At 40.4% G+C, this 14,739-nt stretch overlaps 1 protein-coding gene across 6 annotated transcripts in view; it reads right to left on the bottom strand.

The window, feature by feature from the left end:
* The window catches only part of phldb2b (pleckstrin homology-like domain, family B, member 2b), a 37,701-nt gene extending 22,962 nt beyond the window's left edge, over nucleotides 1–14,739 (bottom strand). For 3 of the 6 annotated variants that reach the window (XM_026179346.1, XM_026179347.1, XM_026179348.1), the window contains exons 1-5: nucleotides 14,400–14,739; nucleotides 8,633–8,689; nucleotides 8,340–8,463; nucleotides 5,475–5,573; nucleotides 4,689–4,772 (exon numbers count right to left, since the gene is read on the bottom strand). In XM_026179346.1, coding sequence (XP_026035131.1) covers nucleotides 4,689–4,772; nucleotides 5,475–5,573; nucleotides 8,340–8,463; nucleotides 8,633–8,689; nucleotides 14,400–14,432 — 397 coding nt within the window. In that variant the 5' untranslated portion in view covers nucleotides 14,433–14,739. Of the gene's footprint in view, nucleotides 1–2,208; nucleotides 2,415–4,688; nucleotides 4,773–5,474; nucleotides 5,574–8,339; nucleotides 8,464–8,632; nucleotides 8,690–14,399 lie in introns of those variants that run through there. The other 3 variants (XM_026179349.1, XM_026179350.1, XM_026179351.1) reach the window with 3 other exon arrangements.

The following is a 14,739-nucleotide window of genomic DNA, read 5'->3' as shown; positions in this document are numbered from 1 at the left end:
AACTCTTAATTATTCTCTCCTCATTTCGACCCCCAGCATAAACAAATAGCTATGAAGATACGAGTCTACACAACAAGGGCAAACAAACTCCATGTGAAAAAAAATTTCACATCTAAATTTATCTGTGATACAAGTCTGCTGTCTTTAATAACTTCGGTGGGGGGGGTGCACTATCGACAGAGACACCATCCACAACAAAAACTGCTCTAATCTCATTCACGTGTTCACTTGCTTACCAGCAAATTAAGTTTGCCCCCCCCCCCCCTTCCCCCCAATGCATGCACTCTTCCCCGCACACACACATATGAGCAGACCCTTTCCAGCAACAACAAAAGCTGAAATTAGCCTGTATATACATTTATGGGATAATTTAAAGTTTGCAATCTACAAAGTCAGACCTCAGAGTCTTTGAGGACGCAGATGGAGCCTGAGCTGTACGCCTGGAGCCAATTTCTGTCCCCATGTAGATCTGCGCTCTCTCGCCACAATGTTATGGGAGGAGAAACTTAAATCTGCTTCTCTGTTTGGTTAACATCAGAGGCGGAATTGCCAATTTGAGACCATTAGGCTACAAGGAAAAATAAACCAATTTCAAAGGTGCAAACACATGAAACCCAGCTACCTGCTACTTGATCAGGTGTGACATCCATGGCAATCATACCCAACAATGGTGATGCAAGGTCAACTAAAACTATCCCCAAATTTGAAAGATATTAGACAAATGCTATCTTGGTTATGATCCCTAGAATATGCACGGTGTTGACATTAAATCTCAGGCTGAATGTATTCACTCATGAAATGAATACACACACAAACAGGTCCCAGTGGGAGAGGAAATTGTCCTCAAAACCACAAATTAACCCTCTCCCAGGCACAAGGGCATAGTGGTAACACCATGAAAAGACAGACTGGTGTTTCTCAGGAGAGTCAGAGCAGATTAGTCATTCCGTCTCTCACATGCTCACACTCACAGGCCTAATTTGTCTCCTCACAAACTCAGGATTGCCTTCTGTCTGCTCTATCTCAAATCTTATTAACAAATAATCAACTTCCCTCAAGCAAAGAATGCAGACCTGTGAATAACCTCTTAACAGCCCTCTACTTAACTGTATTTCTCACCAAGTATTTAAAGAAAAGAATAAAGCGAACAAAAAAAAGATACATTTCATCCATTTTACGGTGTAAAACTGGAAAAAGCAAAATCCAAATGTTCTGGGGGTGGGCAGGCAGAAAGATTTGTGAGGATAATAACATCCGTGACAAAGAGGGAGGTTTTATTTTCAGGTGTCAGGTATCCTGACCACTGAGTCTGCCTTTCTATCCATGAGCTACATTACATCTGCACTGGCACATGCACGTGAACTCACCAGCTAACTTATAACCACGAGACAGGCACACAAAGTTCATTTACATTAAAAAGATGCAGACAAGAAGCTGTGATGGAACACTGCCAGAATCTGGCTAAAAATAAGAAAACGAACCACCAAGTGAGCAACACGGGTGAATCACACCTCTAACCTGCTGTAATAATGGTGCACGTGATTTACTGACCCGTGCAATAATTACAGTGTTTCGCCATTTCCAGCAAGCAACAAGCAAAGATCAGCACATCAGGTAACAGTTCAGTAACAGTGTGAATACTATTGACCTTTAGACTAAAAAAATCAAATTGAATTGAATCATTTTAACCAATCAGAAGGACTTTTTACCTTTATATCAAGCTGCTGAGCAAATGCTGTTTACCCTGGCTGGCACAAGTGCTCACTAGTGTGCTTTCTGTAAATAAGCCAGTACACAAATCGATTGATAACTTTAACGCCGGGATCACTGGTCATTCAGTCCAAAGAGCATGCTGCATATGCTTCAGAGTAAAGAGGTATTTCCCTTAGCACATACATAAACAAACAGATGCCCAAGCAGTATGATGATATTATAAGTGAAAGTGGAATATAAGCTATGAATTGCGTTTCTCATCCTCACATTAAATAGGCTAGATATACAGAGAAACAGCCTACGTCATAGTTTAAAGCTCGACGTGTGTTTTTCATTCTAAAATATTTCCCAACTCTTACAACAGTTTCTGAAACATTGTGTAACACAAAGTGCTTCAGATGGATAAAGTTCAGTAAAGCAGAGGTTTGCTAACACAAAGGCTGAGTAAATTACAACGTTACTTTACTTCTAAAGCAAATAAAATCCGTTACAAACCTTTTCGAGCTATTTGTTTTCCTTCAGCGTCTTATCATGACAAGAACTACAAAAACTTCTCCCTCACAGGCAAAAGAGATACAGACAGATTATATATCAGCACCACTGTCCGCCTCTGTGCTGCCTCCCTCCTCCGTGATGTTCCGCCTCCTCTTGACTCAGTGTGGAAGAAAGTTGGTTCACTGATTTACCATCCACGAGAACCCGGGACTGTACCAAATGTCGGTAAAAAAGGGGGAGGAGGATAAGGACAGGTCAATAAATAACCACAGGGAATAAGTTATAACACGGTAAATATAACGAGTGATGGTTTCTTACACCGAAGTGACACTGTAAAGAGCAAACTGATGAGTGCACGTGACTAAAGACCAGCTTAATGTAACAGCATTACCCGCCACGACCCCTGTGTGTAGTCGGTTAGTTCAAAGACAATTCGGCAATGAGGTCTTTAATAGACACCCCCCTCCACCCCCACCTCTAAAGCTTTCTTTGTCTACCTACCTCTTCAACAGCTCTTTGCTATGAAAATCACTCCGCTGGTTTATCCTTAAAGCAGGTATAGTGTGTAGAGTCGGACTTACTGAGTCTAAAATGAAGAAGTGACTGCTTAGACTTCATGATAAAACAGCATAGAAACGGTATGCAGTATGCAAGTGGAAGGTATTGACTGAGAAAGATAACGTCAAAAAGTAAATAAGAAAAAAATAAAATAAGAGGGAGGACTGTGCTTTCCTGTCTGGGTTAAAGGTTGTTAGTCTGTTTTGCTTAGATGCTTCATTTGCAAGCATTTCTACCATGACACGAACCCGTGGACAGCTACTTTGCCCTTTATCCTGCGATCATCCTGTGCACACAGTAAAATAAGATAAAACAAGAGAGCAGATATTAGAGCATCCTGTGTTTTGTGCAGCAGCATAGATTTGCATCTGCTCCCTTCCAGTGTAAATGTTGAGAGACTTAGTTTTATGACTACAAATCCACTGAAATGTGAACTGAAAAACTAACAACGTGGAAATCTTGGACAAATGGAAAATAAAAAAACACGGAACAGATCTAAAGCAGTAATGTTCCAGTTAACAGATCTTATTAATAAACTAACAATGTACTTGTGGAGTTTGTTTGTCAGCGGCTTTCTTCCTCAACAATGATTTCCTTTGTCGTTTCCACCTCTGTTGAATAAACATATTGCTACTCTACAAGTGTCCTCCAGCTGATGTGATTCCAGATCAAGCTCTGAATTCCAAAATACAGAACAGATCATTTCCTAAACACAGCTAATCATCTCCAGACTAGTGTGCATGAGTGTCTGTGTATGTGGTTCGACCAACTCAACCCAGAGCAACTGAGGCCAGTGGATAAAAGATGCTCTCAATCTTTTTCCTTTTTTACTATCGTTTTCCTACGCGTACTCTTCTGACTTTTTAACCCTGTCTTGTTTTTTTAGTCTCTTTTCCCCACCCCTGCTATTTTGCTGTGCCTCAGCCTTGTGTGTGGACCCACCAAGATGATGTCAATATTTGAGTCAGCCAGGCACAGCGGGAAGTTAAATAGGCCTGTCAATGTTTAACTTAAACCGTCCAGGCCTTTTCCAGGGCACAAGAAAAAGGAGAAAACTGTAAACAGAAAGGACAGACAAGTGAGTGTGCTGCTTGTCATTTTAAGTAGGACAGGGAAAGGTGAAAGAAGGACAAAGCTGTGGAGAAAATGGGAGAGCATACTGTGACTGAATAAATGACGGAGCAATTCAGAGAAGTGAAAAGAATAGAGGGAAGAAAGGCCAGAGATAGACAGATTAAGATACTCGCAGACAAAATATAGACACGTCTACGTAGGCGGGCATGAAGAACAAGATAAGAAGAGAGATCCATTTAACTTTGGGTGACTACACTTTCTTTTTTCTTTTCTTTTTTTGAGAACATTCTGCAGTCTCCAATAACAATCCAAAGGGTTTGCATGCTCTGCAGTTGCTGGAAGCTGTGACTCATTGTAGGAGCTAGCTGTTCCAAACCACTACGAATTACCCAAAGATACACACACACACAGACACACACACAAACATACCGAAATGCATCAATACACTCACATGACTACATGTGTGTAGATGTACATGGACACAAACATATTGCACAACCTGTTGTTTGCATGAAGAAACTCAACTGTGCCCATATGAGTCACACAGATAGACTGGAATGTGAGTTAACCAATCCAAAAAAGAACCCCCCCCCCCCCCCCCCTCAGAAAACTAACCACTGTCTCTCTGTTGCACACCAGTTATGAAATACTAAGTATCTCAGTCAGCAATGAAGTCAACTTTCAATTAACTCCAGTACTAATAAGGACCAGTAGATGGCAATATCTCAAAGTGTGTGTATGTGAAAAGGCCTGTATCCTCATGTATGCTGATACCAATGTGCAGTATACAGGCTTTTCCTGAGAGCAGGCTGACCTACACTGTGCGCATGTGTGCGTGTAGAGTTTACCCTGAGTGAGTGGTGTTGGTACAGTGACCTGGACTCCATCAAGACTGCAGAGGTGGCCACAGGGGTCCAGGGTCACCACCCCTCCTGTTGATAATGAGGAGATAGTCAGGGTAAATGAGTAACAGTGAACTACCATTCACTCCAACATTACACTCCGACATGAGATAACTGCCTTAATCATCCCGCTCCTACACGGCATCCTCTGAAAGCATGCAATATCCCCTGTTAATAAAAGGTACTCACTATTCAGATTTACTGTAATTAAAACAAAGCTTCACACAAGAACAAAAACAACAGCATAATTAATAATCCAGTTCCTCCCTTCTCCTCACAGCTATTCTATAAAAAGCCCAACAGGTATCCAGCTCGATGGCTTTCTCAGTCTTATATTCATTTTAAACAGTATATTTCTTTTCTTACATTATTAGAATTTTAGGCTTTAGAGGATTGAGAAAGTTTATTATTCTTCCGCTGCTGTTTTGTCAGAATAATCTTCTAAAAACAAAATAACAATGATTGCACTTGGGATGGTATTGAGCAGATCTTCTAAATGCCAAATATAATCACAGATTTGATTTCAGTGGATTTTACTTGAAGTAATATTTTAGGATTCAAAAACAAAGATTAAAAGCTTGCTAATGAAAGGAGGAGTCATTTCCCCTTTCCCACGACATGCTGTAAAGATGTAAGCACTCTTGCCAGTGTGGAAAAGACAATAGAGCTGTGTTTATTCTGGGGCCTGCCAAAATTATGACGTCATTTCAGAGAAAGTGAACCAACACAGACCTTCATTGATGATTAGACAATGCTCTGCCTCGATGCCAGGTCCTTGAATGGTAATATCCTGAGGAATTGGAGCATCTTCTGTGCCTATGCGTGTTACCCCTGAAACATAAAGAAACACATTTTTTTGCAATCAGTAGAATATATAAATATAGGGGATAGAATTAGACTTATCATGTCTATATAGGTGGTGTGAGTCATAATTAAAGGGTCTTATATCTAATGCTGTTATCATGCAGACACATTGTGGAGTACAAACTCAGTTTTCCTAAAAGGTCTTATTCACATTCTTAGCATTCTTCAAAGTGTGTGTCAAAGCAGTGGGCAGCGATGATGAAGTGGAAATGTCACAAAGCTGACTCTGACGTCAAGGTCTGCCCTTGTACTGTTTGTAAGTTTATTTCTGCATTAACCCCGACTAAGGGTTAAGTGTCAAATCCATTCATATAAAATGCAGTGTGCACTGTTCTCATTGCAAAGAGAAGACAAGACAAGTAAAAAGACTTCTCTGGCTCACTGGGGTATAATCAGAGCCTTGTGATCTATGCAAGAAGTTTATGAATGAGAGTTATCACTGTAATGCTTGTAAGGGCAGATATTTGCTGTCTTTTAAAGCTTTTAATATAATGCCTGTCAGTTTGTATTAGTATTCAGTGTCCTGTCTTCGGGCTAATAAATAATAATCACTAGTACAAGTGTGCCTCTCACTTCACTTTGATTTATAATACTACCTGAATGAGTAATGAAGCTGTGAAACCTGTGGCTTGCTGAATTGATGTGTGTGTGTGCGTGTGTGTGTGTGTGTGTGTGTTAGAGGGTGAGAAATTCTAGAAACCTGCGGATAGCTGATAGTAGAGGAAGTATGAATAACTATAATACTCCACCCTTACAGTACAGGAACTAATATAGTGTGTTTTATTAATTGTAGTCAGTTGTTTGTTATGGAAAAAACTGTATACTGGCCTGATATAAATAGCAGTGAACATTCCAAATAAAATCTCTGGATTTAATAAAGCAAGTGCGCTTGCTCTGCTGCATGAAACAGAGTCATGAAACCACGCGATGTGTGTCATTTGTGTTACTGTTGTTTGGGTTGTACTCTGTTGCCAAAGCATTCTCTTCATTTTTTCATGGCTAACTGTGGGTTCAGGCTGTGCCTTAACCAACACATGACAATGAATGAATGTTAATAAGCAACAGTAACCATGGAATTGGATTGAATAACTTGTATAAATATGCACTGGCTCAATGTTTGACACAGTATCACTTTTCCACAGCATCACCCCCCAACTCACTTCTGCAGTAACCACAGAAATGAAGTGACTTGTCCTGGGAAAAGGGCCAATATTTGGGAGAAAAAGAGTGGGAAAAGGTGGGCAAAGGTAGGGCAAAGAGTGCTGACAGGGACTAGAAAGAGAGGGCATATTTCTCCCATAGCGGCTTCTCTTCATTAGCTCTCTGCTAAATTCAGAATCAAATTCAAAATCCTTTCTCTCACAAGCAGGGTCTTGAATAATCACGACCCATCTCATCTTAAAGATCTGAATGTGCCATATTGACCCTCATAACAGAGCATTTTGCTCTCAGACTGCAGGTTTACATGCTGTTCCTAGAAGGGAGGCAGACCCTTCAGCTTTCAAATATAGCGCTTTTCTACTCTCCCAGAGTACTCAAAGCGCTCTATACAACATGCCACATTCACCCAGTCACACAAGCCCTTTCTCTATACTTTGTGCTGTCTAACTACATTCACACTGCAATGGATGCATCGGAGAGCAACTTGGGGTTAGTATCTTGCCCAAGGATACTTGACATGCAGACCGGAAAAAACAGGGCTACAGCAACCCGAACAGGCCCCTCTTCGATGGGACCAGGTCCCAGTTTGGATTAAGGAGACAGACACCCGGTCTACTTTTAAGATTAGGCTTAAAACTTTTCTTTGTAAAGCTTAGCATATAGGCTGGATCAAGTGATCCCAAACCTCTCCTTAGTGCTGCAATAGGTCTAAGCTGCTAGGGGCTTCCCATAATTGTATTGAGTGTTTCTTCTTCACTCACCTTTTTTTAAACTCTCTTTTACTTCTCTAATGTGTGCCTTTCTCTTATTTTTGTATATATTTCTCTTGGTTTGTATATATTTCTTCTTTTTGCTGTTGATTCCTGCTGTCTACTATTTATATTTTATTTATATTTTTTTTCTGGCACAGTTGATGTGGAGCACCCACAATTTTGTTGTACATGTATAATGACAATAAAGGGCTTTCCATTTTGTCTGTGAAGGTTCTCAGTCATCCAGGTCATCGTAGTCAAAGGAGCTTGCAAAGAAAAGCGTCTGGACTTCTTTAAGTTACTTGAAGACGTTTCACCTCTCATCCGAGAAGTTTCTTCAGTTCTAAGGTCAAATGGTGGAGAGTCCCAGATATAAACCTAGTGGGAGTAACCCCCTTTCCATTTTATTCTTCTGCGTAATCATTAGTCAATATTAATCTCTGGCTGTCTTCCACAGTGTGTCCTTGTGTGTCCTTTGTCCTGTCTCCATGCCCTCATCCTCAACCGGTCATGACGGACAGACAGCCCTCCCTGAAGGTGGTTCTGCTGGAGGTTTCTTCCTGTTAAAAGGGATTTTTTCTTTCCCACTGTCCACCACGTGCTTGCTTATAGGGACATCTGATACAAAACACCTTGAGATATCTGTTGCTTTGATTCAAAGCTATATAAATAAAATTAAGTTGAATTAACATTTGAAGCTGTGAGGATGTGCTACATTAGGAATGAATGTGAAAAATTGTGGCTACTGACTTAATAACCTGCCCATGCTGAGTTTGTGTATTTACTGTAAATTGTGTCTGGGGTTTTTTGTGTGCGTTACCCTCTTTCAGTGGCAGAACAGTAATAGCCACACTCAGTCTCCCACTGCCCAGGCTAACCAGATGAGGAGTTGCTGTCTGGACTTTTAGTCCTTTCCCTGTGTCGATCAGGTCCAGGGGCGGAGACTACAAGCAAGAGTCAGTGCAAAGGTCATTTTAAAAACACACTTTATAGTCATAAGACTAAAATGAATGTGCCATTGTGCGACTGTGTTCATGCTGGATTTGTTCAAAAACCACATAAAACTTGTGAATGTGTGCATATGTGTTTTCCTGTGTCTGTGTGTATTCTGACCTTAGGTTCACCTGGAGAGATCTGATCGGACTCTGGTTGAAACATCATCTCCGATTCCTGTGTACACATTCAGGCAGACACATAAATGTAAACAAAAACAATCCAGACATGTAGCAGTGTACACAATTATGACAAAACTTGGGAATGACCTGCGTGGAATGATCAAACATAGAAACACTCAAATAAAGAAACCACACAAAAAAAGAAAAGAAAAAAATGAAAAGAAGGGGAAAAAACTGCCCACAGCTTACCCAGCTGCCACGTGAAATGAACTCTGATTCTGAAAATGTTCCAAGTAGAAAATGAGAGGAAAATAGTTTTTTTTTTCGCAGTGGGGAGAAATGAGAGAAATGTTTCATGAAAGCAGACTTCCCACAAACTGTTAAAGTCTGCCATCACTCTGCTGCAATGAATGTGTCTGGATAAAGAGAGATACAGAGTAACTAATAAGGTAACTGAGTTTCTCTGTGCATGCTATGAGCAGTATACTACTTAAAGTAAATACACAGCAAAGCTTGTGCTTGTGCACGGCCATGGCAGTGACAAAGCAAGTGCACATCATTTACCCAGGTTGCATGACTTTAAATCCTGACCATGACTTGGGTGGATATTCATGGTGGCCAGTGAATAATTCTTCTTAATTTTATATCACCTGAAATTTTTATTGTCACCAAAAAATGTTAACATGCAAATAAGCATGCTGATGAGAAATATTCAGAATGTGCTCCATTAAAATATAATATATATGTAATTGAAGCTGCAATGTCTTCCTGCACACAAAACCCACTTCTTACCATTTTCTAAGTCCTGTTCAGCATTTATCAAACAGTATGGCACAGTTCAAATTATGTCATAAGCAAGGCATCTCCTAATCTAACAGGCAGATTGAGCTCAGCTATGCTCCCAGGGTGATAAACTTTGTATTTGGGCATATTTCCTCAAGCATCTATCTCACAGCAAAACTGCAGTGACTGTGAGAGTGGTTTAATTTTGACTGTTCTTATTTTGTATGGACTCAATGTTGAAGTCCAAGCATTCCCTAATGGTGGGAATATGTGTGATGCAATGGAAAAAAAACGAGGTAAAGTACAAGAAAAATAAAGGAACGCTATGACAAACTGTGAAGTGGAGATAAAAGAAAACTAAATCAAAAAATGCCCAAAATATGTGAATGTGTATGTTTGAGGAAACACACTCAGATCGTGTGCCAAAAACAGCCCACGGAGTACTCTGTAATTTAACAGAGAAGAAGAAGAAGAAAACAGTCTTGCTACTACTGTATTTGTGTCCACACACACAATCAAAAACACAAACATGCACGCACACACACACCAGTGGATGACTTAAATGCTTCTCACCATGCAGAGATGATTACAGCATATAAGAAACTATCACAACCACATGTCATTTTCCTGCTCCTGTCATTTCCTTTTCTCCCTTCCTCTTTCAAATCCTAATGTGTCATTGCTTTAATGATTTCAGTGATTCCTTCCTTTCTCTCGAGGCCTCTTTTGCATTTAATCTGTTTTCCATACTAGGCGGCCTTCTTGGCTTCTCCTCTTCCTGCCTGTCCTTCTTCTTTCCTCCTGTCTTTTCGCCTTTTCCTCCAATCACCATGAAGGGAAACACAAATCAAAGTCAGCTCTGCACTTCCTCTAATTCAGCGCTAAGTTTCCGCCCTGAGATCACTTCCTTTACTGCTTGGACACCATCATTGCTCACACACACACACACACACACACACACACACACACACACACACACACACACACACACACACACACACACACACACACACACACACATACATTCTAGCAGTTCAGCCACCCTTACATCCCCTATCCACACACAAAAATCTACAAATAAAGTCACACACCAGTTCTTTTTGCAATCGCACCAAGGTATCGGCCCACATTCTACCGATTTTTGTCCTTGCTGTAGACAAAGCAAATACTCAGTGTGTGATGGCAACATCAGCTGAATAAAGGTCACAGAAGCTTGCTGAAAATTAGGCAGAAGTGCATTTCAAAGACCCTTTTATGTGTGAAGGCCTCAGTACCTTGCATTACACGCTCCTTGAAGTCTATTCCCACCTTCTTGACTCTCCCTTGACTTGTTCTTTCAGAAATGGCTCACTCTATCCCATCATTCCTCTTCTTTGTCTTTCTGTGGTTCTTTTTGTTTTCAAAGCCCCCTTCCGCCTTCACCTTCTTTTACCAGGTGAGCTCTGGCTTAGGCGGGTCAAGACATGTCTGTGGCCATGTTTACTCTAGTTAAAGCAGAGCAGTGAAGTGTGTCAACCCCCATTCTGAGTATCCAGACTCCAGCGCTTTCATCTTCATGGTGTTTGATTCCAACAGCAGTCACTTTGCTATCAGGGAATTAAGATGTGAAAGCTAAAGTATGGGATTACTGAATGATATACGTATATGTACAGAGACAGAGTCCCGTAAAAACTGAGCATGGAGGATGAAAACTAATGCCGTGCAAAAAAAAAAGCATGATGGTTCTTTATCCTTAGTTAAACAATCTTAACCAACATTTCCCAAACTGTACTCAAACTAAACAAGCACTCAGTGTTTAAGTGTCCTTGTTTGTTTCCTAATTCTTTGTTGCATACATGTCTCTGTTCCTAGATTGTCTTAACAGTACATCACATTTTCACCCATATTTGTATAATGTTTGGTGTCAAGGCAAAGACTTGCTCATTTCAAATATAACTTAAAAAAATAAATGTTTATCATGTTTATCAAACTACAAAAAAAGTCACGTAAGGATGGATATAAAGTTCTCTACTCAGTAATGGGATGTACTATGCTTGAAACCAGATTCAAGCATAGGAGGTCTTCTGCCAGAATCTAATGTGGGAAATACAGAAATACATACCAAGCTGACTCAAAGAAAGTCTAATACAGTAAATGTATAAGTCGAAGATTTCTACACAATGATATGAAACACTGAGAAAATATTGCCCATAGGAAAACATTCCAAGCACACATCCTCCCACTTACTTTTTTAATAAAAATTTTAATCCCAGATTTAAAATAAACCTTCTATTGGAAAGTGACTGAACTGACCTCACAAATGCACAATATAGCGTGCACAAAATGGAAGAAAGGCACAAGCACACACAATTTGTCTTTGATCCCATCTGTAAAACAGCTGAGTCTCCCCGAAATGCTTTGTTTGCCCTGCATCTGGAAACAGAAAAGGAGATGAGAGGGTAGTGTGGGGTAATGAAAAAGAAGATAGCAGTGGAAGGTAGAAGAGAGAGAGGACTCATAAAACCAAGTGGAAAGACTCAGCATTCTCAGACTGTTGCAGCTGGGTCATTTTTATTTTCTCCATCCCATCCTTGCTTTCCTCTGTCAACTTCTTCCTCTTTTTGTATTTGCTTTAAACGGTTTTTGCATTTCCTTCTCTTTCAGTTACTTTCCTCATCACAGCTGCTGTATGTTACTGCAGACAGCATTCTCAAACCCACATTCACAGGAAAGGTCCTGCTCTTAAAAATGTTCCAATGTTAGAACAACTCTTTAGTGCACTAGTTGGAAAAGCTAGTGCACAATATGTCTGTTTGAAAAGGCCAAATCAAATGTTATGGTTTTCATAGTATTGTGAGCATATTGCCATCATGAACTGGCTTGGGCAATTTAGATAGGGAGAACCATAACATTACATTTTTTTCTCAGGTCCTCTGGCTCAGTTGATGAATGGCAGTTGGGATATTAAAAAAATTATTATTATTTGCATCTATGAATAAGCAGTTTGGGGTAATTCACAGGCTTTTGCTTTCTAGCTGAAAACTTCAAAAATGGTGGGAGAAGTGCGCCATCAGGATGGTTCTTTCATCATTTTAATGCATATATTTGTTTTTGCCATCTTTTTCTTCTGTGGTAGTGTTGGCCTTAAAGATAGGCAGCTTGTGATGACTACAATCTGTGGTACAAACTTGACCAAAAAGTGGAGCTGAGGGTGGTCTCAGTCTTACACAACTTAACATCAGCTATGTTGTATTTGTCTAAAAATGCTTTCAGTGCTTTGCCTAGTTATATTTCTCTCTTCTGTCTTTCTCCATCCCCTCCCCTTACATTCCAGCATGACCCTCTCCTCCTCCCACCTGACAAAGCCAGCATTGTATCACAGATGCTATTTAATATGGAGTCCCTCTCTCAGTGTCCTTCATATGGGGCAATTCAGGGTTATCGTCCTCCCTTGTCCTTGGTAAACAGTATGTTTGCAGTAATGTCTTCAATAACATTTTAAATCAGATTAAAATGTTCCTCATGCATTCATATATACATGGCTTTTCAAAATACTGTATGCTTAATAATGTGCATCCCTTGTCCTTGGTTTGCATTGCTGTTGTGTGTTTGCATTTGTTTTGGTTAAAACCGCTAAAAGCCGATTAAAACGTGTCTGTGAGCCGCTTGTTAAACAGCACAAATATCTGTCACGCTCAAACTCTCTCACATCCCTACTGGCAGTTTTGCAGTCTTTTAGCAAAGTGCTAGATGACAGGAAAAAAAGTCCATTGTTTTTGCAGCTGACTCAAAGCTGGAGGAAATGTAAGTTGAATTTCTAGTGAGGGTGTGTGTGTCTGTGGAAAAGCCCAGATTACTTTAACTGCCACATGCAGGGGATCAACTCATGTTTGGTTTCCACAGGGCCGGATATGACAGCGAGACAAGGGGAGACAGTGAGCTAGTGGACGGGTTTACTAAAGCACACATATCTTCTTGTATGGTGAAATGAGCTGTGACTGCTGGAAAAGGAAAGAAAAGAGGAGATGGAGTTCGAGATAACAAAAGAAACAAACTATGTGTGTGTGTGTGTGTGTGTGTGTGTGTCTGTGTGTGTGCTTGTGTATTGGGGTATGGGGGGGGGGGGGGGGCAGGTAGACACAGATTAAAATGCAGACTAAAGAATTCAGATATGAGGAAAAAAGATTAATGGTGAAAAATCCCCAAGTTCCACCAGTGGCCTCCAAACATAATATGAGCCTATACAGCACATATAATTCAAGCAGTTACCTTCATAAATCAGCATTACATACAGTTTCCAAAAATCTTTGTTTTTCTTAAGCTATTGGTCACTTCTATGCTCTCCACACTGACTTCTGCTTTTCCTTTTTCCACCTGGCAGATACCCAGTGAAATAAAAAGCAATCATATAAAATATGTTTTCAGCGTTACGGTTGGCAACAGTATGTCAGAAGAATTGTATCCACCGGTTTTTTTGCATCACGATAGATAGATAGATAGATAGATAGATAGATAGATAGATAGATAGATAGATAGATAGATAGATAGATAGATAGATAGATAGATTGATTGATTTGTGGCCTTGCCATTATGTAGCCATAGGGCTTCAGAGCCCGTGTTGGGCTTCAATATCACTGCGTACTCTGCGGACTGATATTTGCAAAAAATCTTACAAAACGATATCTTATCATTTCAAATTTCTACAATGTTCCAGTTAGAGCTGCCATCAGCAGCAACGTTGGATCGTCGGTGGAATCACGAAAAGTACACCTACATTTTCACGTTGTACCTGCCCGCTAACAAACCAAAAGGTAATCTGCGTTTGATTTTGCCGAACAAAATCCTCAATTGAAGTCAGATAACGTTACAGCTTACTTTGAAAGTATTGCAGCGCTGTGAAGCAAAGCAAAAATAAACCTAATTTACAAGAACACATTTTGATAATTAACATACATTCTTCCACTTTTTAAATCCACAGCCTATAGGTACAAAAACTCACTCACCATTACTGAAGCGGGAATGGCCACTTCTGTCATTGTGCAGGAAAGGACGCAATTGCGAAACTGATCCAAGATCGAGAGGTATGCTGTTTGCACAAAACTCCCCCAAATAGAGTTTTTAGCTTATTTCTGCCTTTGCTGTAGCCGCAGCTTCTGTCTTGACGGGAGATACATTCCATGCACAGCACAGGCAACGTGCAGATCTCTAGGAAAGACTTTTGATCCCGGTTGTCACAATCACAAACACAAGCACACACTCCAAACACACACACACACACGCGTAAAAAAGGCCGACGGCTTTCCGACGGGCATAGGAATGCAGCAACAGCTGGAAGCAGAAGTG

The sequence above is a fragment of the Astatotilapia calliptera genome, chromosome 9 (genome assembly GCF_900246225.1).
Source record: "Astatotilapia calliptera chromosome 9, fAstCal1.2, whole genome shotgun sequence".
NCBI classification, from domain to species: Eukaryota; Metazoa; Chordata; class Actinopteri; order Cichliformes; family Cichlidae; genus Astatotilapia; species Astatotilapia calliptera.
The sequence above is the reverse complement of the archived record's forward strand: the minus strand, read 5'-3'. Positions and strand labels throughout refer to the sequence as shown.